This window comes from Brachycentrus maculatus, unplaced genomic scaffold, assembly GCF_059751285.1.
Source record: "Brachycentrus maculatus isolate JH-2025_06_01 unplaced genomic scaffold, ASM5975128v1 h1tg000736l, whole genome shotgun sequence".
NCBI lineage: Eukaryota > Metazoa > Arthropoda > Insecta > Trichoptera > Brachycentridae > Brachycentrus > Brachycentrus maculatus.
The window spans coordinates 64,554-92,522 of NW_028281467.1; the positions used below are offsets into that span (position 1 = coordinate 64,554).

The window sequence follows — 27,969 nt, forward strand, 5'->3', positions numbered from 1 at the left end:
GGTTGAGTTAAATAGTTCGCGAATACGTGGTCAGGTCTAGAGTCCAAATAATCGACATGTATCTATGAGAAGATGTATGAATGTGGAAAAGGCTAAGGTTACAAAGATAGATTGGTGCGGGGAAGCGGCGTGATGGTAAGTTAGTTAGTTAGTTATGTATGAGAAGATGAAGAGGTGAATAATGCTTTCAACGACTGTGCAGTGATGCGTTCCATTCTCACTGCCTAGTCCTACAGATAAGTGGTGGATGGTTTGTTACTTAGAAATGATGGAATTAACCTCGTGGATCCTTATTTTCTTCATCAGATTTAACAGAAGCAGTGTGTCAAGTGGCTGTATTGCCTTTGAACAGTAGGAATAACTAAGCCAGGGTGATAATGATCACCTCCCCTTACTCTTGGAGATTATTTTATTTAATTCTGATCATTTATTCAAAATGAATTTTCTTTTCCTCCAGGCTGTCCAAGTCCGCGTCGGCGCTGTGGGGCGCTGGCGGCAAGGGCTCCGCCGTGGCGGGGGCCCGGCAGCTGCCCATCATCACGCCGCTGGTGCGCCTGCCCGCCTGGCCGCACGTGTCCGGGGGGCTCGTGGGGCGCTGCCTGCTCGCCAACGCGGACGCGCTCTGCGCCGCCGTCAGCCCGCTCATGGACCCGCAGGTAACTATGACAGAGAGAGTAGTCAGTCGTAAGAAGTCGAGGACTCTGAACCTCCCTTGGCCGAGTCTTGCTAAGTCAAGCAAGGACATAAAATGCCGAACCCTCTTCTAGTGGAACGGAAGGCCTGCTGATGACAGTGAACAGTCCGCCTTCTCCTGAGGAGTGCAACGTGATTTCCTCCCAGCAATGAGCAAATGCTGACAAGTTCCTGATTGACCCACACTAGATTATCCTTCTTGTTCCCAACACAGATTCAAATAAAAACATAGTGAATTAGCTAGAAGAAACAAAAATCCACTTAATGATCTATAAGCCTTGTACATAATAAGCAAGGTAAATAATGCAATTCCCATCTAAACAAAAAAATCCTTGCTAACTGCAAACTTTACAAATGAAACTTCTTTAAGTGTGGTAGGCCAAATTGGGCTAAATCAGACGAAAAAAGTATACGTAGAGGTAGACGACTCCCGGGCAGGTCGCCAAAGAGATGATTCGACATCGCAGGAGACTAATCCCTTTTAAAAACAGGTCACGAAGCCTACACCAAGCAGAAGATGAAGATTTTAATATTTAAAAATAATTATAGAGTTCTTCAAATCTAACTCCAAATCAACAAATAAACTGAAAGTAATATTCATTTATCATGAAACTTGAAACTGTGTCGATAATTGATCGTTCCTTTTCTTCCAGGAAACCTTGTTAGAAGGGTTCTACGAACGCTCCGTGATGAACAACTACTTCGGCATCGGGATAGACGCCAAGATCTCCCTGGACTTCCACCAAAAGCGGGAAGAGCACCCGGAGAAGTGTCGCTCCAGAGCCAGGAACTACATGTGGTACGGGGTGCTGGGCTCCAAGGAGTGGCTCCAGAGGACATACAGGTATTGTAGGTGCCTCAACTCGAGGCAAGGCTTCTATCATTTTTATACGAAAGAAGAATGGGTAAGAATGAACATAGAAATAACATATTTCTAATAAAGGTATTATAGGTGTCTGGACTTGAGGGAAAGCATCTATCATTATTATACGAAAGAAGATGGAAGTCTGAGCATCCCAGTGGTTACGACGTGACATTTGGTGATAATTTTATACGCTTTTTACACTGTGATGATTTTTCAGGAGAACGTTTTTAAAATTTAAAAATATAACATAATGTATTAAAAATAAATATCAAGTCACTTATTGAACTTTTAACTGTGCTACAGATCTTTTTAGGTTAAACCTGAAGGTTTTTTCTTCATTTAAAAAATAACTACTTTATTTAAAATAATAATTAAACAATACCTTTTCTTCAAAATGCAAAAACAACACTTTCTGCCCTGTTGCGGGCAAACATTAAGTTAAAAATATGCCTCTTTTGCTGGGATATAGTACATTTTCTGAGCATTCCGAAAACATGCACAACTGAAAATGTACAATTTTTGATTTATGACGTTCTTGAAAGGAGTGAGCGCTGTGTATTACATTTAATACAAACTATTATTTTATCACTTTATTTTATTTTATCAATATCATAATGGAATCGACATTGCAGGAAGCTAATCCCTTTTAAAAACAAGCCACAAGGCCTACACCAAGAAGAAGAAGAAGAGAAGAATATCATACATATTATATTTACATCTTCTTACAGTGCACAAAACATTTATTTTTAAATTCTTTCAGACTCTTTTTTCATTTTTCATACATTCAGGCATCTCGTACATATTTTAGTTATTTTTTAATAGATTTGAAAGTACTCGTATAGCTGACTTTTTGAAAGATGTATATATGCAATGGTCAACGTGTTTAGCTACCTACCGTGCTGGAGGTCCCGGGTTCGATTCCCAGGGGGGGTTGAAAATAAATATTAGTCATTTTACACTGTAATATTTATTTAATATTACCCTGGACTGGTTCCTGAAGCGCAAGAGTGATCAGGTAATGATCAAGTAATGATCAAGAAAACACTGCGTCAATTTGATGCAGTGCCCTATGCACTATTGGGTTATAAGTAAGTAATATATGCAATGGTCTTGGATCCCTTTCACATGAGAGTAGTAATTCAATAGAGTTGAGCAATTCATGAAGTGAGTAATCTCTCTTCCAGGCACCTGGGCCAGCGCGTCCAGCTGGAGTGCGACGGGCAGCGGATCCCGCTGCCCGAGCTGCAGGGGATCGTGGTGCTAAATATCCCCAGCTTCATGGGCGGGACCAACTTCTGGGGCGGCGAGGGCGGGCCCGGCAGCCCCTTCCTGCCACCGAGCTTCGACGACCGCGTCCTCGAGGTGGTGGCCGTGTTCGGCTCGGCCCAGATGGCCGCCTCCCGGCTGATCAACCTGCAGAGGCACAGGATAGCGCAGTGCAGGAACGTGCAGATCAACATCCTCGGTAATTGGAAATGCTATTGTTATCGAGATGGTTGAGTGGAAATGCGATGACTGACCATTTTCTGTAAATGTCTTTGCACTGTTCCGTGTCTGTCTGCTGTGCTGGTCGGGGTTGTGGGCGTCTGTGTACCGGCCAACGTCGAGTCGGAATCGGATCTAGCTGACTAATTGAACTAAACACTAATCCTTTTCACTGCCTACACTGAGGTACTTCTAGAAAATTTGGGATGGACTTACAATCTTGTATTTATTTAGATAAGCAGTGACAGATATATTAAAAGCTTTTAAATGTAAATTCACAGTAAAATCGGGATACAATTTTATATTGTTTCACATTTTTAATAAATTTCGCAACTTAGTTTTAAAAAAATGCTTAGCAAGAGCAGATCTGTCAGGAAGCCTAGATGCTTCTGTATCAGATCTGGGCATGCGGTGGGACAGCTTTCAATATTGTTATCAAGATGTGGGCAGAAGATAGAGCAAGAGTAGGGATACAGTTGATAATATCGAGTTCCGGAATGTGTCCTTTCTGGGACATGTGCTGAGAGGAGACAAGTACGAACTAATGCACCTAATCATAAAAGGCAAAATTGAGGGTCGACAAGATGTAGGCAGAAGGCAGATCTACTGGCTCTGTAATAAACGATACTGGATGAAGATCAGAACAGTTGAGGCGCTGTTTAGAGCTGTCCGAGACAAAGGACATATACTCACAAGCGATAGTAGACTAGGGGGGACCTGACATGATACACAAAGAAGAAGGAAATTATTTTCGTTGTCTTTTTATCTCAATTTGCCTTGTAAGCCTATCTTTAAAAAATCTTTGTTGAAGCTTTTACCAATATGATTTTACTCCAGAACTTGACTGTTTTATGATCTCTGTTGATTGAAGCTTTCGCCAGCATGATTATATTCCAAGACTTGACTTTTTTATGATCTCCGTTGAAGCTTTTGCCAGCATGATTATATTCCAGGACTTGACGTTGAAGATTTCGCCAACATGATTTTATTCCAGAACCTGATTGTTTGACAATCTGTGTTGGAGCTTTCGCAAATATGATTTAATTCGAGAATCTGACTGTCTGACCATATCTGTGGAAGGTTTCGCCAATATGATTTTATTCGAAGACCTAACTATTTAACACATCTCTGTTAAAGCTTTCGCCAACATGATTTTATTCTAGGACCTGACTGTATGACAATACTTGTTGAAGCTTTCACTAACACGGTTATATTCCAGGACCTGACTGCTAATCTCTGTTGAAGCTTTCGCCAATATGATTCAATTCAAGGAATATTTCACCAATATTTTTTTTGTATTTCCAGGAACGGAAGGTGTCCCTGTGCAAGTAGACGGGGAGGCGTGGCTGCAACCTCCCGGAATGATCCGGATAATGCACAAAAACAGAGCGCAAGTTTTGTGTCGCTCCAGAGCTCTGGAAACATCTCTCAAGTAAGAGACTGCAATATATGTACAATGCATACATTACAACCAGTCCAATTTTGATCAAATTCCATTAAAACCTAGAATCATAATTAGATATCAATGATAAGTTTAGATGCACGTCAGTACGTGATAATGCATTGGATTGAAAATGATTAGTTGGTTTTTCAACAATAGTTTTGTATGCTCTCATAACATTCCTTTCATATTGGTAAACGCCCCACCAACATTTTATTGAAACCCATTCAAACCTTTACGAACTATTTGCAAGATCTTTTGTCTAATTTAGTACTTTTCTGATCATGGTCTATCTCCAATGGACACTCTCCATTCCTCCCACATTACACATCATTCTTCATTGATTCTTGCTCTTTCCAAGCAACTCGATTATGGAATGAATAACCTCTTCAAATGACAAATGTACCATCTCTAATTACCTTCCCGAAATGCCAGATAATGTCTTTGCCTTAGACATTAGTATCTATCATACATGATAAAAAATAGTGAAAGACATTGGTATCATAGATCAAGCTAGGATACAAAATGCCAAGCCCTCTTCTAGTGGAACGTAAGTCCTGTTGATAACAGTCACCAGTCCGGCTTCTCCTGAGGAGTTTCCGTAGTTTCCTTCCAGCAACGGGCAAATGCTGGCAAGTTCCTGATTGGTCCACACTAGATTATCCCTCCTGTTCCCAGCACAGATTAAAATAATAAAAAAATTGTTAGAAGAAGCAAAAATCCACTTAATGATCTTTAAAGCTTGTACATAATAAGCAAGGTAAATAATAAATGCAACTCAAAATGTTTTACTTCTTTGATGCCAGTGCTATCTTCGATGTCATTAAGTGGAGGTTTATAGATCATTAAGTGGATTTTTGTTTCTTCTAACCAATTCAATATATTTTATTTGAATCTGTGTTGGTAACAGGAGGTATAATCTAGTGTGGGCCAATCAGGAACTTGTCAACATTTGCTTGTTGCTGGGAAGAAACCACGTTGCACTCCTCAGGGGAAGGTGGACTGTTGACTGTCATCAGCAGACCTTCCGTTCCACTAGAAAAAGGTTCGGCATTTTGTGTCCTAAATAGAAATGAAGACTAAGACAGAGAAAAAGTCCAGTTAATTGACCCCAATCATATAGTGCCCAAGTTACGTTGGTTCCACATTGGCGTAGTGAGAGCACCCGAGTCTGCATCCGGCCCCCTTCCCCCGCACTTAGTGGCCCCCTTGCCCGTTGCAGGACCTGGGGCGAGAAGCAGAGGCTGGGCCCCCCGGCGCCCCTGCCGCCCGCGCCCCCGCCGGACGAGCTGCCGGCCGCCGAGCTGGCGCAGCTCCTCATCTTCATCGAGACTGCCAACACGCTCGTCAAATGGGTAAGGGGACGACGCGTCGTCGGCCGGATTGAGTGGACAACTTATTTATTTACTTCAACATATACATAATTACAACAAAAAAAATTTACAATAATGCGCTATTGTTGAGTTTTTCCGCGCCGAGGGGACATATGTATCGCTCACTCATTTTAACAACTTCATATATCAAAAATCGTCAATTTTCAGTTGTGCATGTTTTCAGAATGCCCAGAAAATGTACTAAATCCCAGCAAAAGCGGCATATTTTTAACTTAATATTTACATTTTGTTGTTTTTGCATTTTGAAGAAAGGGTATATTTTTCAAATGGAGAAAAAACATTAAGGTTTTACCTAAAAAGATCTGTTGCACAGTAAAAAGTTCAATAAGTGGCTTAATATTTATTTTTAATACATTTTATTATATTTTTAAACTTTAAAAACTATCTCCTGATGACGTTGTTGAAAGGAGTGAGCGATATGTAAAAAAAAAGAAAATTGTTTATGCAATCAAATACAACATGGCCGAATGATGCAATCTTTTTCAGATCTGATCCATTTGTGAATAATAAATACCCTTATATTTATTTGATATTTTTAATGACTTTATAGATAGTGAAAGCAGGTTGTACAACTTTATTGCATTATAATCAAAGTTCTTTTAACCAAAAGCGGTATGTGTTAGATTTTGTTCGATGTGTTTCTATGTTATTGATCTTGTGGTTCTGTGTACGTTAACAAACGGATACTCCTGTCGTAAAAACTCACATGGAAACAGTTTGACATCGAAAGTTACAAATTTTCTTCGTAAACCACATGTTGAGAAATTAAGTCAGACATTTATGTGTCGAAGATTTAATTTTATTCTCAAATTACATGTAACAAGTTAAAAATAAACACTTTTTAAAACATCAGATTCAAAATACTTGTGTTGCTCTGTAAAACAATGAAACGACACTCAAGTTTATTCCTCCTCGAAACTGACGTAACGTCGCCATCTTTGTTTTTCTCTATCGCACACTGCTTTATCGACCGAACACTTTTTCTTCACATATATGGCAATACCGCCATGATTCTATGTGGAGTGTTTTTGCCTGGAATTTTCGCTCATGAATTACATGAAATTATGGTAACTTTAAACATGAAAAGTAAATCCACTCACGAGTAGGCATAGGCTATGAAACTTAAAAAGTTGAAGCCTGAGTAGGGTCATGATGAGCGGTTTTACATAAGCCGTAGCTAGATTTCAGAGTCATTTAGACGTTATGTAATTTTAAAAAAAAAAAAACTATGTGGAGAATAAAAGGGGCATCGGAAGACCCCAAAAAAGATGGTCCGACGATATAGCCGCTGTGGGGGGTACAAGCTGGTTGTAAACAGCAACCGACCAAAGGAAATGGAAGAGGCAGTGGTGGAGAACATAAGGCTAGACAAGAAGAATAAAGCCATGGTTCTATGACACCCGTTTTGCACGTGTATTTCTCTCCCCAGGTAAAGATGTCCTCGATCACTGGGTCGGGTAGCAGTGGAGGGACTGGCAGCGCACTCTACTCACACGCCTGCGCCGCCTCGGCTGCCGTGGACGCCCTCACCCCCGAAGGCAGGCTGCTCCCAGCGGGGACCCTGCGACAATACCTGGCTACTTTGGTGAGAGACTACAATTTTCCTCAAATTATGAAGTCATTTATACACTCAACAAATTATCAAGCCAGTACCCACCAAATTATTGATACATCCATCAAATTATCAACCCTTTTAAGCACTTATCAAATTGTCAAGCTAGCACCCACCAAATTATCGAGCCATTTATGACCTTATCGCATTATCAAGCCATTTATACACTCATCAAATTATAAAAACCCATGTTAGCACTTATCAATTTGTCAAGCCAGCACCTAACAAATTATTGAGCCATTTATGCCCTTATCAAATTATCAAATCATTTATAGATCCATCAAATTATCAACCCAATTGAGCATTTTTCAAATTTTCAAGCCAGCACTCACCAAATTATTGAACCATTTATGCCTCCATCAAATTACCAAGCCATCACCCACCAATTATCAAATCATCAAGACATTTATACATTGATTTATTTATTTTTTAATCTGCAAACACTAAGAAAATAATTGAATATGTCATATTACACCCTGAGGTCTTCTAATTCCTTCCAAGTACATAATTGAATTGTGTAATTGTTTCAGGCGAGAGTGTTGGGGGAGCTATGCACAGCCGCGGAGGCTGCGGGTGGAGGGCCCCCCTTGCAGCAGGCCCTGAAGGCGGCTCGGCAGCAGCTGGCGCTGGTGAGGGAGCAGGGGGGCATAGCCTCCTTGCAGCCACCAGACAGCGAGGTAAGAAGGCATTCATGCAGTAAAACACTCTCCATTTCATTCATCGTTCACTTTGTGTACATAATACCACTTTAATAAACACTTTTGTGATTACCGGACTTCTTATTTCGGAATAATAATTCCATCATTAAAATGAAATTGGGAATTAACAGCTGGGAATCGACATCACAGGAGGCTAATCCCTCTTAAAAACAGGCCACAAGGCCTACACCAAGCAGAAGAAGTAGAAGACGTACCATATTGATATAGAACAAAGTGTTTTTTGAGTGTCAACATTGTACTTTTAATTATATTTTTTTAAATGTTAGTATGTAATCACTCACCGAGATTTTAATGTCTACCGGTTTCGAGACGTACCCGTCTCTTCGTTTAGACAATCACTACAGCAGCATGCAAACACTACTACACGTCACCACCATAGCACTACACAAAATGTTTATCACATGCGATTTTGGTCGACCCAAGGACCAACATGCACTAGGGGTTGCAGAACAAACATGCATTAAGAACCGAGGTCTGACATGCACTATATCAAAATTGAAATAAAATTGTTATGACACTTCTTTAGGCTGATCAGGGCCGCAGCAGGCGCGGCTGGCTGCGCGGGCCCGGGCGGCGCGCCAGCAGCGCTGCGCCCGCCTTCTCCTCGTGGAGCACGGGCGAGGTGGGCAACTGGCTGGCCTCCCTGCAGCTGGCCGAGTACGCCGAGCTGTTCGCGCGCCACGACGTCACGGGCCGCGAGCTGCCCGCGCTCGCGCGCCGCGACCTCAAGGACATGGGCGTCACCAAGATAGGCCACGTCAAGCGGATACTGCAGGCCATCAAGGACCTCACCTAAACACCCTGACCCATATCCTGGAATGTCTTCACAAACATATACGGCGCACGACCCTCTAATCCATATCTGTCTTTTGGTATAGATCAGCTAATCCATCTCTGTTTTTTTTTATATTCAATCTCTAATCCATTTTTGTCTTTTGGTATTGCTCCGCTAATGCATCTCTGTCTTTTTGTATTGATCCGCTAATCAAACTCTGTTTTTTTTTATATTGATGCGCTAATCTATCTCTGTCCTTTGATATTGTCTAAATAGAGTTTGAGAACTGTTGCTATCAGCGATTCTCAAACTTTTTGGCGACAGAACCCTTTTGAAATACTTAATGTTTTTCGGAGACCTAAAATAAGAAAAACCAGGTTTTTTCGTCAATTATTTGACCGTTTTAGTGCTGAAGTATTTTCTTATGTATGAAGTGCGATTGCTGAATTTTTTTATGGGAAAATTGTCAAAATTAAATTAAGTGGACATTAGGGTGAAAACAATACGTTATCACAAAAAAGGTTTTTCCGTTTTTCACTAAAAAATCTTTTTGAAACTTTAGAACGCCCATGCTGCGACACAACCTCTCAGCTCGACATCTAAATAACTACCGTGCTCTTGGTAAAGACGAGTTGGTAATTCTCACTGTAGCCATGGTTGCCAGGTTGCAATTCAGTAAACACCGGGCGGTCAGCCATATCCATTCGTGAAGACATTCGCAGTGTACCAGATGTTGAATTTAAGCAAATGGCTAATGTATGCTTTTGATACCTACACAAATTGACAGTGTCCCAACGACAACTAACAGAAAATAATTGTATTCCTCCTAAATACTGTAAAAAAGTTTTTAAACAATTTTCGAGAAAGCGAATTGTGTTTAAAAACGTGATAAGAAACAGTCCCTTGAAAAACTATTTTGTTGCGAATTTCAGTCGTAGAATTGAAATGCGATATTTGCTTAAAATTGTCATTTTGACCATTTAGTCCAATTCAATGTGCGGTAAGAAGTTTCACTTCAAATAAATATTAACACAATCATAAAACAAGTTTAGGACGGTATTAATTGAAGGCCAGGTGTCTCGGACTGTCCCAGGACTTCTGATCGTCATCTACTGAAGCTCTAAATTCCAGATTAACTTATTTCATGTAAATATTTTTATAACTGTCAAAATTTGCATGTCTTAGTTTAAAAAAATACAAATTTCCCTGTAAAACAAATGTAACCTATAACTACGACACGTATAAGCATTATGCCATATTATCTCGATGTGTCAATGACGTGTATATACGTTGTGTCATATTACCTGAACGTGTCAACGTATATAGACGTTGTGTCATATTACCTTAACATGTCGACAACATGTATAGACATTGTCTCATATTACCTGTACGTGTCAACGACGTGCATAGACGTTGTGTCATATTACCTGAACATGTCAACGACGTGTATAAATATTGTGTCATATTACCGGAATGTGTCAACGACGTGTATAGACGTTGTGTCACACTACCATGCATTTCCTTGGTTATATTTAAATTTATTTCATCATACGTTCTATCTGGATCAAGTCGACTTTGGAAAAATAACCCTTTGAGGATTAGATTATAAGAATTAGTGACATTTCTAGAAAGTATAATATTCTTTATATCGACGGAGTTGGAAATTAAGTTGTTCTAAATGAAGACTTATACATTAAGTAAATAAATATTAATCTTCGTACAAATAAAAACAATTAATCGTTTAGATATTAAATATTATTCAAATGTATAATTACTTCACTGATGGGCAACGTAGTGGTTTAGACCAGGTCTTCTGTGAGATTCCGTTTAAAATAAAAACAGCCATCTTTAGGGTGAGAATAAATACAAATAATTTTATTGAATTATCACAAAATAGTCTAAAGATGGTGCTATATATTCAATAAACGGTCATCTTTAAAAGAATATTTAAGTATCTTGATATATTATTAAGTGGTTATAGATAATTGCGGTGATAAGATCCCCTGTTTATGACGTGAATTCCATTCAGCGTGTTCATCAATTTTCTTCGTATTGTATGATAAATTTAATATCTTGAAATTTATTCCAAACATATTTTTTTTTTTGATTATTTCGGTTTATTCTTCTCCGTCTTATTCCTCATTACTGAGGGTTGTGACTCTTGTGGAAGCAATGACTCTTTTCCAGCTATCCCTTGACTGCGCTGCACGTAGCGCTCTAACCACCGAGGTGCCTGCTGCTGCCTTAACTTGATCGGTCCATCATGTGGGGATCTTCCTCTACCTCTCTACCCCTCCAGGCTACCGATCATATCCAGTAGTTCCAGGCTATCCTCATTATGTCCAAAGAACTGGAGGATCCGTCGCGTACAGACACTGGCCAGAGCCATATGATAGTAGAAATGATCGGGATATTTTGTATAATAACTCTGTCCGCCTCCGTAGTGTAATGGTCAGCACGCTCGGCTACCGTTCTGGAGGTCCCGGGTTCGATTCCCAAGGGGGGTAAAATAAATATTAGTGATTTTTTCACTGTCATATTTATTTAATATTACCCTGGACTGGTACCTGAAGCGGAGGGCTGATCACCTTTCCTTCATGTGTAAACGATCAAGAAAACACTGCGTTAATATGACGCAGTGCCCTATGCACCATTGGGGTGCGGATAAGGGTTTTATTATTATAATTATTATTAACTCTGTTCTGTCATGGGTCTGGTCTGTCTGCTGTGCTAGTCGTGGCTGGGCTGGAGGCTATCGCTCTGGAAACTCGGTGCTTTAGGTTTTCAGTGACAAATTTACAGAATTACATTTGGATCAAAATAAATTCTATGTTTGGAACAAAACCTGTGGATTTTCAAGACTTCAATTTTATAATAACATCTTAACTGATTTGTGTAATTTAAATTTTTGGAGGTGTAATGTGACACATATAAAATGTTGTAAATTTTTTTTTTTTTTTTAGAACTTAATCATAATGTATACGTTCATCAAGGTTAAAGGTCATGCTCATAGTAATAACGACATCTATGGGTGTATTGTCAAAATATCAACCTATTATTTCGATGTATATACACATTGTGTCAACGTATCTACGACGTGTATTGACATTGTGTCATATTACCTCAATGTATATACGACATGTATAGACGTTGTGTCATATTACCTCAATGTATATACGACATGTATAGACGTTGTGTCATATTACCTCAATGTATATACGACATGTATAGACGTTGTGTCATATTACCTCAATGTATCTACGACATGTATAGACGTTGTGTCATATTACCTCAACGTATCTACGACATGTATAGACGTTGCGTCATATTACCTCAACGTATCTACGACATGTATAGACGTTGTGTCATATTACCTTAACGTGTCAACGGTTGTCATATTACCTTAACGTGACAACAACGTGAATATACGCGGTGTCATTTACCTGATTGTGTCAACAATGTGTATAGACGTTGAGCCATATTACCTTAACATGTCAAGAATGTGTATAGACGTTGTGTCATATTGCCTTAATGTGTCAACGACGTGTATAGACACTGTAATACCTTGTCAACTTAACTTAATCTTAACTTGTCAACGTCTTGTATTAAGGCTGTATCAAATATGACAGTAATATGGTTATAACCTTAACGTGTCTACAATGTGTATAAACGTTGTGTCATATTATCAACCACTATAGACATTGTGTCATATTACCTCAACGTGTCATTGACGTGCATAGACGTTATCTCATATTATCCTAGCGTGTCAACGATGTCTATAGACGTTGTGCTACCTCCAAAGGGGTTATATTGTTCGTGAAGGTGTTATTCTAAAATTTAATACTAGGTATTATGTACAGTATAATATATAAGCTCTCTGACCCACTTGAAATGTGAAATATTTTCTAATCATCTGTTTTTGATGTAAAATTAAACGTACTGAAGAGTGGACTACTTAAAACCTTAAGTAGATTAAGAAATAGGTATTCTATTTTCCTAAAAGACTTTGGTGTCAAACTGGCAACTGAGACAGTTTAAAATTACTCTTAAAAATACTCTGTGTGTTTCAATCCAGTCGCTATGCGAAAATGTAGGATACATTCGAAATTGCAGTAACAAAATATATCAATTATCAATTGTGATCGTTGGAGGTGTCGTGGGTGGTCTAAATCTAGGTTTCCAGGACCCCAACCCTGTTGCACTATCCGTTATCTTGAATTGTGTCTGCCATAGGCTGAAAATAGTATGAGTATAAAGATAACTTTTTTTCAAATAGGTGAGTGTTTGCATGTGGGTTAACCAGCCAGTGATAGGTCGTAAGCCCTGTAAATTCATCTATGTTGAGATGTCAAAAATTAAAAATAAAACACTTGTTTAAGACCAGTTTTTTTTAGTTTATAATTGTAAACACGACTAGTTAAGAGAACATCAACAGGTGAAAATACAATATTTTTGTATTTTCACCTATTGACGAGAACATCTGTAGTTCTCGAAACTAGTCGTGTTTACACAACTCAAAAAACTAGTATTGTGTTTAACTCAAAAACTGGTATTGCAAAAGTTTTGTGTCTAACTCAAAAAAGTGGTATTACATAAGTGTTGTGTTTAACTCAAAAAAAAATGGTTTTACTTAGGTGTTTTATTTTTATATTTAAATTATCAATGTTATTCCACAAAGTCAAAGATGTTCTCATCCGGTGGAAATATATAATTCAAGGAGGCGGCTTACGCAACAGGGTTATTGTCCTGAAAACCTGGATTAGTATTGTCTTTGATCCCCGCAACGATTAGGAATGAAAATTTTCTGCATTTTATAATTGTGGAGGTCCTAGCCAAAAAGTTACATTTCCAATATTGCACGAAAAATCTTTTAAATGCAAATCTGTTCAGTTTACTGTATTCTATCGAACTCTAAATTAAAGTTGCGACAAAACGTGACCAATCCTGTGTTAAACCAATATGAAATCATTTAATCGGGCCAAAATGTAACAATTTTGCAAGCTAAAATTCCTGATTACTTCTGTAATTATTAATATACCTGATTACATTGTAGTCGGGCGCTTCGAACAATAGACTCTAGCCTATAGCGGACGTTTTTCGCGATTAGTGCAAAAATATATCGCTTTCTTAAATTGACACAATTTCTAAGCCAAATAATATTTTCGATTGAAATTTTCAAAGAATCATATATGACCTTTGATCATCAAAAATAAATTATAATCATAATTTTTAATTAAGTATTCCGAGTTTCACAATTTTAGAAGCATTGTGAACTCTAAAAAATAGTCTTCCCCTCCGAGGTATCATTCCCTATACAATGCTAATATATTCAAATAATAAAATACCAAACAGTAAACAAAACAGTGCGAGCGGTATGAAAAATAGTCCAATAAAGAAATGACTCAAACTAAATTGGAGATTGAGATCGCATAAAAACTCTAGATTTCTGGCGATGCCTTTACAAGCGACACACTAGCCAATCCAGACAAGGCATCTCAAATAACGTCAACAGACTGTCGCCTAGCACCCAGGTAGCAGATTACCCTTCATCGCGTTTTATTTCACGCTGATAACAAACCCGTATATTGCCGTTTCCCGCTGATAACCGACAGTCAACAAAAACGGCATTTGCCATGTCCCGCAGTTGACCGACAGTCCGCGAAAAACGGCAAATGCCATGTCCCGCCGACAACGTGTTAAAGTCATTTATAATGGAAATGTAACGTTTTGGCGAAGACCTTCACAATTGCAGTTGTATGGATTTTCGTGATAGATGGCAGTTTGACTATGTAGAGATGAGATTCTCAAGGATTCGAGTGTCTAAATAAAAATTCTAAATCAAAACAATCACCTTTCTGATGACTTGTTCTCTGAAGAGTGTTACTCAATGTGCTTTAGTTAGAAACACTTAGGTAATACAGGTTTTTCACTTCAAATTTGAAGTTATACAAACCAAATGGGACGACTTATAAATCCAATTTGGTTTGTAAAACGTCCAATTTGAAGAACCTGTAATGTATGTAATCTTCAAGACTATTGTATTAATGTGTATACATTACTATTCCACGTTACTGTACTTGTATTATATGTATGTATCGTCACTTTAAAAAATGTATATCGTTAAAGCGTCTAGCGTGAAATTCCCAGTAGCTTCTTATAATTCCCTTTTCTTCATTTGCGAGTTTGTGTGTTTAAACGAAAATATTAACGATATCTCTAATATATTTCACAGAGATTCATATAAAATTAACTTTGTATATACTCTAGAAAATCAATTATAGTATAAAATATTTAAATAAATAAGCAAAAGTAATATTTTTTAATATAATTATATAATTATATTTAAGTACAATCACTAGTGGTAATAATATAATATATTAATTAATTGACTTTGGAGCGTGAATTGACTCGAATAACATTTTCTATGTTATTCGTTAAGGTATCCATTTTTGCAAATCAGGAAAATATAATGCATATTTAAATGAGGCAGCTGCTCATTATCTATTAATTCATTTTAATCGTTAATTATTTGTTATATATATATATATATATATATGTATATATATATATATATATATATATATATATATATATATATATATATATATATATATATATATATATATATATATATATATATATATATATATATATATATATATATTGTAGTCATAAAAGAGAAAGTGACCAAGTTCATTTGTATAAAAACTAGATCAGAGTTCCCCAAACTTTTTTGTGTCGTAGAGCCCTTGCCATGTTTTTCCGTGTTGGGTAGACCCCCTACTTACCTGATATTGATTTCCTGTAAATTTCTAACTGTAGTGAAGTTTAGTGTTAAAAACTTAAAGTAAAAACACATGTTAATTTATACATTTATTAATTGAATTTAAATTAAAACTACTGAAAATAAATTTTTTACTGACCACAAAGCGAATACCAACATCCTACAACTTACACAATTTTATGAACATATATAATAATTTTTTTACTTCATAGGTACTTTTTTAAATAATGTAAATGTCTTGATATTATAAGATAGTATGATGTAAGTAAATAGGTATTATCAGTGTATGTGTTGAGATCCACTATCGTCGACCCCCATTTTCATTTCATGGACCCCCAAATTTTTTTTCGCTGACGTAGACCCCTTGCAGGTTGTCATAAACCCCTAGGGGTCGATATAGACCACTTTGGGAATCACTGAACTAGATCATTGATTATCTGATATCTTACTAGCTTAATATTGCCCTGAAAAAAATCCCAAAGGATTTTAAACTTGGAGTATAATATATTGACTTGTTAAAAATGACTAACTGTATTGATGTTTATTTTGTTGCCAAGTAAAAGTGACTTAAAGGCCCTCCTGAACATTTTACGTTTTGTTAGTTGGTCGCTTTCCCCTGTACGACTATGATATATTATATTTATATATATATATATATATATATATATATATATATATATATATATATATATATCTCTATATATATATCTCTATATATATATATATATATATATATATATATATATATATATATATATATATAGTATACGATATGCGATATATGTACAGGTAGTTTATTTATCTTCGAAATCATCCTCAAACACTCATTAAAATTAATTTAATCTTAAGAAATAATTACTACATTAAAAAGGCATTTAACATTCCAAAAATATTATCTTTTTCGTGTATTAATCAAAATAATTTATAAAATATTATTATCTTTATAATATAATAAGGTTGTTCGTTTGAAATATTCATACTAACCGTTTTAGTGCCATAGGTTGTGCTGTCTACGATAAAAGTGCGATTGCGCTCTTTGGCACTAAACAATTAATTACAGTTTTTTTTACAATTCTTATGATATAGGCTTTGTCCTACTCTACGAACCTGTTGAGTGATGTGTTATAATATAACTTCTTTTCCTAATATGTTTAAGGTTATCATATATTAATAATAGTTCTCACAGAAACCTATTGAGTTTTGTACAAGAATGAATATATTTTTATCCCACATTACCGACGAACTTTTTCAAGTGCCTCCTCGTATTAATTTTCTTGTGGTTTAATTCCATTGCACACCATACAGGGTTTTCACCGACCACATATATTTAAACTCGATCCTTTTTGATATGCACCCTTTTTTGTACTCATTAATTCAGAATAATGCAATGATATTTCTCTTAGCTATATCAAGTGTCCTTCTTAACCAGTTAAGTACTTTAAGGAAGTTTTTTTGTTCTCTTTTGTCGTGGATGTGCTCGTGAGGCCGGCCACACAAAAAGAGCAAGTAAACTCACTTAAGGGACCTAATTGGTTATGAAGATGGTATGGGACATATATTTAAACTCGATCCGTTTTGATATGCACCCTTTTTTGTACTCATTAATTCAGGATAATGCAATGATATTTCTCTTAGCTATATCAAGTGTCCTTCTTAATTATTTAGGTATTTTAGCAAGTTTATTCGTTCTCTTTTGTCGTGGATGTGCTCGTGAGGCCGGCCACACAAAAAGAGCAAGTAAACTCACTTAAGTGACCTAATTGGTTAAGAAGATGGTATGGGAATGCAGTCACAACCAATCAGATCCAACTTTAGAGATTCCCTCAGGATTCTTCATCACATGGACTTCTACAATCGCCTTTAAGATGAATTTATTGGTCCTTTTCGCTATCCAGGGAATTTGGAGCATACCTCTTCAGCACCACATCTCCAAGACATCGATTATTTGGCTTTCACAAGCTTTTAAAGACCATAATTGTCCTTCATATAGAGGAATAAATGAAAAATTATTCTTGTTTTTCCATGTTCGCTCCCTCGTGTTGGCCATATGGCCAACACGAGAACTCTTCATGTCACTCTTTCACGGGCCATCTTCTTGGCTTCCTCCCAAGTCAGTCCGGCATCTCGATAGGAAAAATTAGCGAAGAGAAATTCACAACACATTTATATTCTGAATTAAATAGTATTAAATATTCTACTTAATTAAATCAAGCACAATTTTATTAAAATAACCTAAAATATAATAGCAATAAAAAATCATTTTTAATAAAATAAACAATAAATCCATACACAAATAATTGATGTTGTAAAATGAAATAATACCACTTAACAGTACTAATAAGCAATACTTTTTTACAATCTTTCTTTATTGAATGTTCAACCCTTTCGCAGCAAAATACCTGGTAACATATTTACAAATCCTATACCATTCGGCGCAGAGCGACGTTATTTACAATAGAACTGTATGATTTTAACTACATGAGGGTAGAATACAAGGAGTGAGACCGGCCTAATATTTTTTACATGCAGTTTTTCTTTATGAGGTCAAATTTTAATAGGATTCGTGAAAACGGATGCTAACGAAACTAACGTGAAGAATTTCGACTGTAACTATATGTTACTTTTGCTGTTAAAAATACACTTATTGCAATCCTATGAACTTATTGAGTAATATATTAAATCACGTCTTCATTATATATTAAATCACTTTGCATAGGGCACTGCATCAGATAAACGCAGTGTTTTTTTATCGTTAACACATGAAGGAAAGGTTATCAGCCCTTTCAGATACCAGTCCAGGGTGATATTGAACAAATATTACAGTGAAAAAATCACAAATATTTATTTGACCCCCCCCACTGGGAATCGAACCCGGGACCTCCAGAACGGTAGCCTAGTGTGCTGACCATTACACTATGGAGGCGGACAAATTAAATCACTATGGGTTTTAAAGTAATTTCACAACTGCATATCACAGTATAGTCAGAACCAATGCCTACAAAATCTGAAAATAGTGGTCAAAATAAAATAAAAAATCATTAAAATACATAGTTTCTGATGAAGATGTCCTCTGTTCATACAACAGATAGCAATGTAATCCCAAAGTTATTTTATCATTTGAATTTTTTTTTAATTTAACTTGTACCACAAGAAACATTCGGTAAGCCCTTTTTTAATATAAATTGTTTATAAATATGCAATATTAATGAGATAAGGTATGTAAAAATATTCGGATGAACCTAGAATAAGAACTAGATTGTATTATATTATGTAATATCTTCTTTCTTTTGGTGGGGACTTGTTGAAGGTTAATACTTAATTGAGTATATTAATAACGTAGTTTCAAAAACGCATGCAATCTACGAAACCAAAGCAATGTAGAAATATATTTGATTGATTCTACGTCCATAGAAAAATGCTCTCAGCAACGCAGATGCTCCTTTTTTATTTCTATCTTTTTGTAGTGTCTATGGTTTCCTGTCAGCGTATCAATGTAGCGGAAATCAGTCTCTCTCTCTCTCTCTCTCTCTTGTCTATATATCTCATGCTGTCGCGTGATTTCATTATTTTTGTTTACATTTCATCATGGCATCTCAAGGTGAAGAAAAGATGTCGCCAGGTTGCAATTCTTACTATATCCATGGTCGCTAGGTTGCAATTCTAAAAATACTGGCCGGTAAGACGTATGGATTCGTGTGTATACCAGCATTAAATGTGCAACAAATTGCCGAGGCATGTGCAAATATATTTCTTTTCGAACCCATATCCGCACCCATTGGGTGCATAGGGCACTGCATCATATAAACACAGTGTTATCTTGATCGTTAACACATGAAGGAAATGTGATTAGCCCTCCGCTTCAGCCAGTCCAGGGTAATATTGAATTAATATTAGAGTAAAAGAATCACTTATATTTATTTGATACCCCTGGGAATCGAACCCGGAACCTCCAGAATGGTAGCTAAACGTAACATGCTGACCATTACACTACGGAGGTGCAAATATATAGCTACTAGTATTATGGGTCGACAGTTGGAAGGATGACATACTACCAATTGCCACTGTGCACTCACATAAAAACCGTATATAGATGAAGTAAACTTTATGTAACAACGCCAGGTTTGTAATTCTCAATATGTCCATGGTCACTAGGTTGCAATTCTGAAAATATTGGCTAGTCAGCTATATGTATCTGTAAAATCACTCGAGTGCTTGTGCCGGTCATTAGAGAATTTAATTTGTTTATAATTTTATTAAATTTAATATATACTTTATGAATGAATGGACGAATTTTTCCTCCAACCCAACCATACTACTCTGTTAGAACTATCAAAATAAGAAAAATCAAATCTAGGAGAATTGTACTGTAAATTTAACTTTCGAATCGTTTCAATTTTGATATATTGTTTCATGAATTGATTCGGCAGTCACTTTGCGGTAATATCTATCCATTTAAAACTAATTTTTTTTAAATGAAGCGGAATGCATCAAAACATGTGTCGCAATAGATTTTAAGAAATAGCAGTATTTACCGATTAGAATTTAAATAAAAAATTGATATACTGCTTTGGGTTTCGTAAGATTTGAGCGTTAAATATAATACTTTGTATGAAGACTGCAGTTTTCAATACATCTGTGATATTTTAGGAAGCAGTCATTATTGTAAAAATACTAAAATCTTGTAAATAAATCACTCTAATAATTACTGAAAATTCTAAATGTTAAAAATAAAACTGTTGATGTTCTATTTCTACGCTTGTTCAATTGTGTTTCTACATCGATCATGTTCTAAAAAAAACATTTATAATAACTAACGCGTGACAATTTCGTATTTTATATATGGTAGTCGTATTCAAAAATATTTTCATATCTTCCAAAACAATTCGTTATATCGACGTGCCCTACGTAAAGTGCTCTAACTACATTTTTGTCAATTTTGAGATAATCGGTGTGTGTTATCAACTGACCGTTATCTACAAATATAATAATAATAATAATTAATAAAACCCTTATCCGCACCCCAATGGTGCATAGGGCACTGCATCATATAAACGCAGTGTTATCTTGATAATTACTTTCACGAAGGCAAGGTGATCACTCTTGCACTTCAGGAACCAGTCCAGGGTAATATTAAATAAATATTACAGTGTAAAATCGCTAATATTTATTTTACCCCCCCTGGGAATCGAACCCGGGTCCTCCAGAATGGTAGCCGAGCGTGCTGACCATTACACTACGGAAGCGGACAAATATAAGCAAACAAAAAATATATATTAAATAAATTACGCCTAGTTTTCAGGCGTATAAGACGCTATAAACATCGAATTTTCTACATTAACTCCTAAAACGCTAACTTAATTTTGACAGCATATAGTTTAATACATTATTTTATCGTGTTTTTGAATGTATTATACTTGTTTAGAATTTCAGATATAACCATTAATTAATTAAATAAATACGTTGAAAAAATCTTCTAAGCTCTCTTCTGTTAAGTAACAGATTTGCAGATAGAGTACTTTACGTAGGAGCCGTCGATATGTACCTATACAATATATATTTTTTAATGTTTGGGAACCAGTGATATATGATATCACCGGCTCTCAAACTTTTTTGGTCTAACACCTCCCTGTCAAATTTCTCTTCGACGGGAGTAAGGAAATTGACAGAATCAAAAAAATATATAATGGTTACTAAAAATTAATAGACCTAGAAGACTTCTCTAGTGCATACTGGGATGTGGAAAACCTATTATGCATAGTAGATAAATTTGAACTAACTAAATAACTAACCAACCATCGCTGGAAGGTAAGGCAGAGAGAATAGAACGCCACACCACTCTGTCTCTGCAAACATTCCTCGTCTCTTCCATATTCATGCATCTCCTCGTACATACACGGTGTCTTTGCAATTTCGCGTAGCAAAAAGGTCCAATCGATATTATTACTCTTCTAGACTTTAAATATTATAAAATATTTTCATGTTGGACGTCTCTAATGAGTTGAATATTTAATAAACATATTAAATAATAGAATATCATAGAGTTTCATAAATCTTTATTTCAAATACCCATCCTTTTTTACTCGCACGACATCCGACCGCAAACAGTTTTGAATTTTTAATTTGCAATTTTGAACGAGTAAAAAGGTAGCAAGCTCAACAGCGTGCAACAAACAGAGAGCGTGAAAATACTTAAACCCTTTGTCTTGTTGGTACATTGCTCACAGCTTAGGGCTCCACATGACGTTTGTGGGAAAACATTATTTTTAACGGAATTGAATAATAAAACGATTCGGAATGTCAATGTTAAAACTAAATGTTGAAGGTAGATTCGTTTAGAGATTCGCAAGGTAAAGTGTATCCGGAACCAATAAGGCCAAATAAATTTAAATAAAAACCAAAATTGTAGAAAAATAAATTAAAATTAAACTTTTTAGTCTAATACTCATTAATATAGATTGACTCTACTCTTCCCTAAATTCATTAAGGTTTCTTTATTTCAATATGATATAAAAATTAAACACTTTTTGTGCCACTTTTAAGTTTATTAATGTAAACACGACTAGTTTCGAGAACATCTGTAGTTCTCGAAACTAGTCGTGTTGACATTAATAAACTCAAAAATGATCCTACACAATCGTTTTAATTTCATGATAAAATTCACAATTACCGTATTTGAGCAGTGCACTGATTTTTCTTTCTACTCTCATCCATGCCCAATGGTGCATAGGACACTTATTTATAATCATATCTTTTTTTTTTTATCTTACGTTTATTTACTACACCCGTTAAATGTTTTATATTTAATATTTTACCCTGTGTTTTGTTTGTCTTTTTAACCTCAATCCCATGTTCCAAATTGAGAAATGGAAATAACTCATCGGGAATATTATAAATATGACATATATGTAATATCGCTCACTCCTTTCAGCAACGTCATATATCAAAAATCGACAATTTTCAGTTGTGCATGTTTTGGGAATGTCCAGTAAAAGTACTATATCCCAGCAAAAGCGGCATATATTTAATATTTACCCACTACAGGGCAGAAAGTGTTGTTTTCGCATTTTGAAGAAAAGGTATTGTTTCATTATTTTTTTAAATATACTAAATATTTTTCAAATGGAGAAAAAACCTACAGGTTTTACCTAAAAAGATCTGTTGTACAGTAAAAAGTTCTAAAGTGGCTTGATATATTTTTTTTATACATTTCATTATATTCTTAAACTTTAAAACGATCTGAAAAATTAAGTTTTTTGATAGATGACATTGTTGAAAGGAGTGAGCGATATGTAATATGTTTTGAAATAAATAAATAAAACATTTGAAAATCACAAAAGCAAATTGTTATGCGCGCCCTATGCACTATTGGGTAGGAATAAGATTCAAAATATAAATTTATCAAATCAAAACAATTTTACTAATTTTCAACTAAAAGTACAATATCCATCTTCAAAGAATATAGGTACATTATGATATAACAGATTATATACAAAATAACTGATTAAAATTTAACAATTAATTCAAACGAACAATGAGCTATTGCTATATATGAAATATTTTAAAACTTATCGGACATATTAAAATAAGCGACGCGTTTTTTACTATAATTTATGTTAAAATCCGTGATATAACGTAAGCCTTACTTACTATTCTGTAAAAAACTATTATACTCTTCTCTTATAAACTATCGTAAAAATCTTATAGCCATGTAAGTTTAAATTAATATTACAGGTATTTCACTTCAAATTAGAGGTTTTACAAACCAAATTGGACATCAAATCAAAACAAATCATATTTTATTTATTGTTTCGGCATTAACTTTGTGGTAAGACGTGTTTCAATGATTAAAGAAAACACTTGTTTTATACCACTTGAGTTTTATTAAAGACTACATGTTTCAGAAGTTAAACTTCCATCATTCAGGTCTGTATAATAACTGACTTGAATGATGGAAGTTTTACTTCTGAAACATGTAGTCTTTAATAAAACTCAAGTGATTTTAAAAAATACAGTGAGATCTTCCACTGTATTTTTTAAAATTCAAACGTTTTATAGAACACAATATAACGTCCATTTTGTTTTGTAAAATGTCCATTATGATTTGTTTTAATGATTAAAGAAAACAATTGTTTTATACCACTTGAGTTTTATTATAGACTACATGTTTCAGAAGTTAAATTACCATCATTCAGGTCTGTATAATAACTGACTTGAATGGTGGAAGTTTAACTTCTGAAACATGTAGTCTTTAATGAAACTCAAGTGGTATAAAACAATTGTTTTCTTTAATCATTAAAACAAATCATAATGGACATTTTACAAAACAAAATGGACGTTATATTGTGTTCTATAAAACGATTAAATTTTAAGAAATACAGTGAAGATCTCATAATGAGTACCTCTCATAACAAGTAATTCGCAAAACGAACAAAAAATGAGCAAAAGGTTGCTGGACATTTCGCATTTTACAGAGAAAAGATAAGTCCCCTTTTCATGATATTAACTTGTAAGCCGGGACTTCCGTCCCAGTCAAAACAAAAAATGTTTCGTAATATTGGATAAATATTAGAGTGAAAAAATCACTCATATTTATTCGACCCCCCCCCCCTGGGAATCGAACCCGGGGCCTCCAGTATGGTAGCCAAGCGTGACCATTACACTACGGAAGCAGACCGTTTATATAGTACTACATAATATAAATATTTTATATTAAAAAAAATTATAAAATAATATATAATGTCCAATTTCTTTTGTAAAATGTCCTATTTGATTTTTTAAACGTCAAATTTGAAGTGAAAAACCTGTATCTAAAACATTTAATATGTAAAAGAAAAAAATGGTCAAAATATATCAGATACATTTTCATTTAAAGATACTGCACGGGTATTATCAATGTTGTGTTTTAAATTATTTCATCTTTAAAATAAGTTGAATCTTCATTCGACTTTCTCAAACCAAAGTTCTTCATAAGCTTATGTAATTTTATTTTATTTGCATTACATATACATAATTTTTTTGTGATAAAAAGTCTTGCAAAATTTGCAATAAAAGAGTACCAATAGAAAATTTATAATGATATAAGTGTTTTGATTTTAAGTATTTTAAATAATTTCCTTAATTTTGTAACCTATTTCTACAACTGCAAAGCAGATATTTTGTAAACTTTATAAAAGAAAACTTGTTTTATTTTTATTTTATAAAGTTTATAAAATGTGCTCAGTTTTGCCGTTGTATAATATCCACAAATACCGAGAGACCATCGTATTACATTTTAAGCAAAATATTACTTTAAAGCAATATTTTTCACTTTTTTTAATATACATGTATTTCTATAAACTTTACTATGTACAAAGTCTCTTTCTTGGCATAATTTTTTCTGCCTTGGTGTTGCAATTACTATGTTTAATTTAAAATGTGATATAATTATGTACATTTAATACGATATAAAGCAATGATTTAATTTTATCTATATTAATAAAAGATACCTCTAATGTGATCTATGTTTGCCCGTTGAATATAATACAAAGAAATTCACCTAACCGATAGTATGGACAAAAAATATTGAATCCTTTTGATTCCGGATCGTTGATCAACTGATTTTGAAAGATCTATCGTTCAATTGATCTGGTCTTATTGAACAGATTACTAGTTTTGCAGATCTCAGATCTTGGCTACTCAAAATACCATTACAGTAAATATAACGTTGAGATAAGTACTGCATTATCGGAGGGAATGTTATACGGGTTTAATGTTTTCAAATTGTATTTTAATTTGATAATTACTTATTTCAATTATTTCCGCTGGTTAAAATATAAAAATACAATTTAAAATATTAACCCCCTGTACGAAAATCAAACTTTACACGTTTAAACTTTATGAACTTTTCGCCTCCGTAATGGTCAGCATGCTTGGCTACCGTACTGGAGGTCTCGGGTTTGATTCCCAGGGAGGGTCAAATAAATATAAAAGAATTTCAATATTACCCCGGACTGGTACCTGAAGCTGAGGGCTGATCACCTTTCCTTCATGTATTAATGATCGAGATAACACTGCGTCTATATGATGCAGTGCCCTATGCACCATCGGGTGCGGATGAGGTTTGAATGAATGAATACTGTTCCCTTCTATAATGCGATACCTATCTCAATATTATAGGGGTTTACTGTACATCTACATCATTCAACAGTAAACATATTCACACACACACTCATACACACGAGAGGTCAAAAATGTGCATGTGCCTCAAGTGCATGCTTGTATTATATATGTTGTAAGTCACTTTAGTTGTTAATGTTTGGTTGAATTACTCAGAATGTGTACAATACTGAAACTGCGTTGCAAACTAAGGAATTGAAAAAGTAATCAGTGTTGACACATGAACTTAGACGCTTCACGTGCCAAAAAGTGTGCTTGTTAATGTAGATGTCTTGTGTTCCTACTTTACGGGGTGATCGAGAGACAATTCAAACGTGTTTGTAATATTACATCTCAACACTTATTGTACAAAGCTCATTGATTCAAACAATTCTTTCTATATTACTCAAATTGAATTAAAACATTCAAGGCCTGCGCGCAATCAATATAAAATTATCAACACACTTTGGACGGGTGGTTTTTACGCCTGTGGAGTGCTGGCGACGGTAATTGTGTACATGCAGTTCAGACCAAGAGATTGGTACATAATATTCATATTAAAACATTAAATAATTCATTTATTGTAACTGCAGACAGTTGGTAGAATTCCATATTGAATATTATCCGTATTGAATTATCAAATAATTCCTTCTTTTCTGACTTTGAAATGAGGCCAGTGCAGGAGGTATAATAGAAATACTTAGTAGAAATACCTTTCCCGTCCTTAGTGCGTTAATAAAAAAATATATATATAAAAATATAAGTATACAGTATACAGCTGCTCTGAGCCCTTGTAAGGTACCATGTCAATAATCAATAATATTAATTACAACAAAAAACCTGTTTTGATCATACTCAAATCAAGAATTGCGTACGAAATTTCTCCAACATATTTTTTTGCACAATTTAGCAATAATCTTCTTATCAAATGTTAGTTTTTTCGGCTTTTAGAATGTTACAACTCATTAAGCCCTCGGATGCTCAGAATTCCGTCTTCTTTCATATAAACGAAAGATGTTTCATTTCAGGTTGAGACACCTATAACATTCATAATAGCTAACCAACTTTAAACGAACATGAAGAGACCGACCATTTCATGACTTACTTTCTACTTCTCCTTCTCTGGTTTCAATCCTGGGATTGGTTTGTAACAATTTCTTCTATTCTTCTCTTCCACTCTTTCCTGTTTTGTGCGGCTCTTTTGAAATCTGCATATGATGAGCAGCGCACGTCCACCGACAGGTCCTCCAGGTACTCTCGGCGTGGGCGTCCCCTAGAGTTTGTCCCCTTGGTCATACCCTCCATGATGGCATGCAACAGACCTTCTTGACATGTTACATGGCCGATCCATCTTGCACGCCTTTCGGACAAGGTCCTGAGCAGGTGCCTTCCTCCTTCCATTCCTTGAAGAACTTCCTCATTCGTGATGTGGTCTTTCTACTTACTCATCCTTATTTGCTCCCTGTGTGGATCATATGGAGTCCACAAACTGCCTCCAGGCTGTTCTGTCAGCTGATTGCTCCATTGCATCCTCCCAAGGCAGGTCTAAGAACTGCCGACGGATTGTCAGCAGTGGACGTCCGCAGTGGGCCATGGGATCCTGATGCCTTGTAGAAAAGGCAAGCTTGATGGCAGATGGAAAGCGTGCAATGTATATGACCTAGCTAAATAAATTGCCTTTTCTTGACAACAATTGTGACCATGGGTTGCTGCATTATACTCTATATTTCTTCATTCATCACAATGTCAAAACACAGCACAAAATTGTTTGTAAACATCTTTTCTCTAAGCTGAGTATACAGCTGCTCTGGGCCCTTGTAAGGTGCCATGTCACACAGCCGTATAAGAGAGTAATAGCAATGCAGGCATTATATAGGTGGCATTTGGTTCTCACTGACTTTTAACAGTTATGACTATGAGTTGCTGCATCCTATGCCATATTTCGTTCCTCACATCCATTTCTATGAAAGCATTCAAAATCAATGACAAAAATTGTAAAACTTGATCACCCCATATATTTGCTTATTTTGTGTATTTTCAAAGCAATCGCAGTACAATCTAGAATTA

The 27,969-nt window shown here is 35.4% G+C and overlaps 1 protein-coding gene across 1 annotated transcript in view; it reads left to right on the top strand.

The window, feature by feature from the left end:
• LOC148300369 (diacylglycerol kinase eta-like) overlaps positions 1-9,005 on the top strand; it is a gene marked incomplete at its 5' end in the record, with an annotated part of 48,236 nt that extends 39,231 nt beyond the window's left edge. Inside the window, 8 exons of the mRNA XM_088274889.1 lie at positions 458-656; positions 1,347-1,537; positions 2,743-3,023; positions 4,349-4,475; positions 5,707-5,839; positions 7,308-7,463; positions 8,021-8,167; positions 8,736-9,005. Coding sequence (XP_088131015.1) covers positions 458-656; positions 1,347-1,537; positions 2,743-3,023; positions 4,349-4,475; positions 5,707-5,839; positions 7,308-7,463; positions 8,021-8,167; positions 8,736-9,005 — 1,504 coding nt within the window. The remainder of the gene's footprint in view (positions 1-457; positions 657-1,346; positions 1,538-2,742; positions 3,024-4,348; positions 4,476-5,706; positions 5,840-7,307; positions 7,464-8,020; positions 8,168-8,735) is intronic.
• Positions 9,006-27,969: the final 18,964 nt, after the last annotated feature.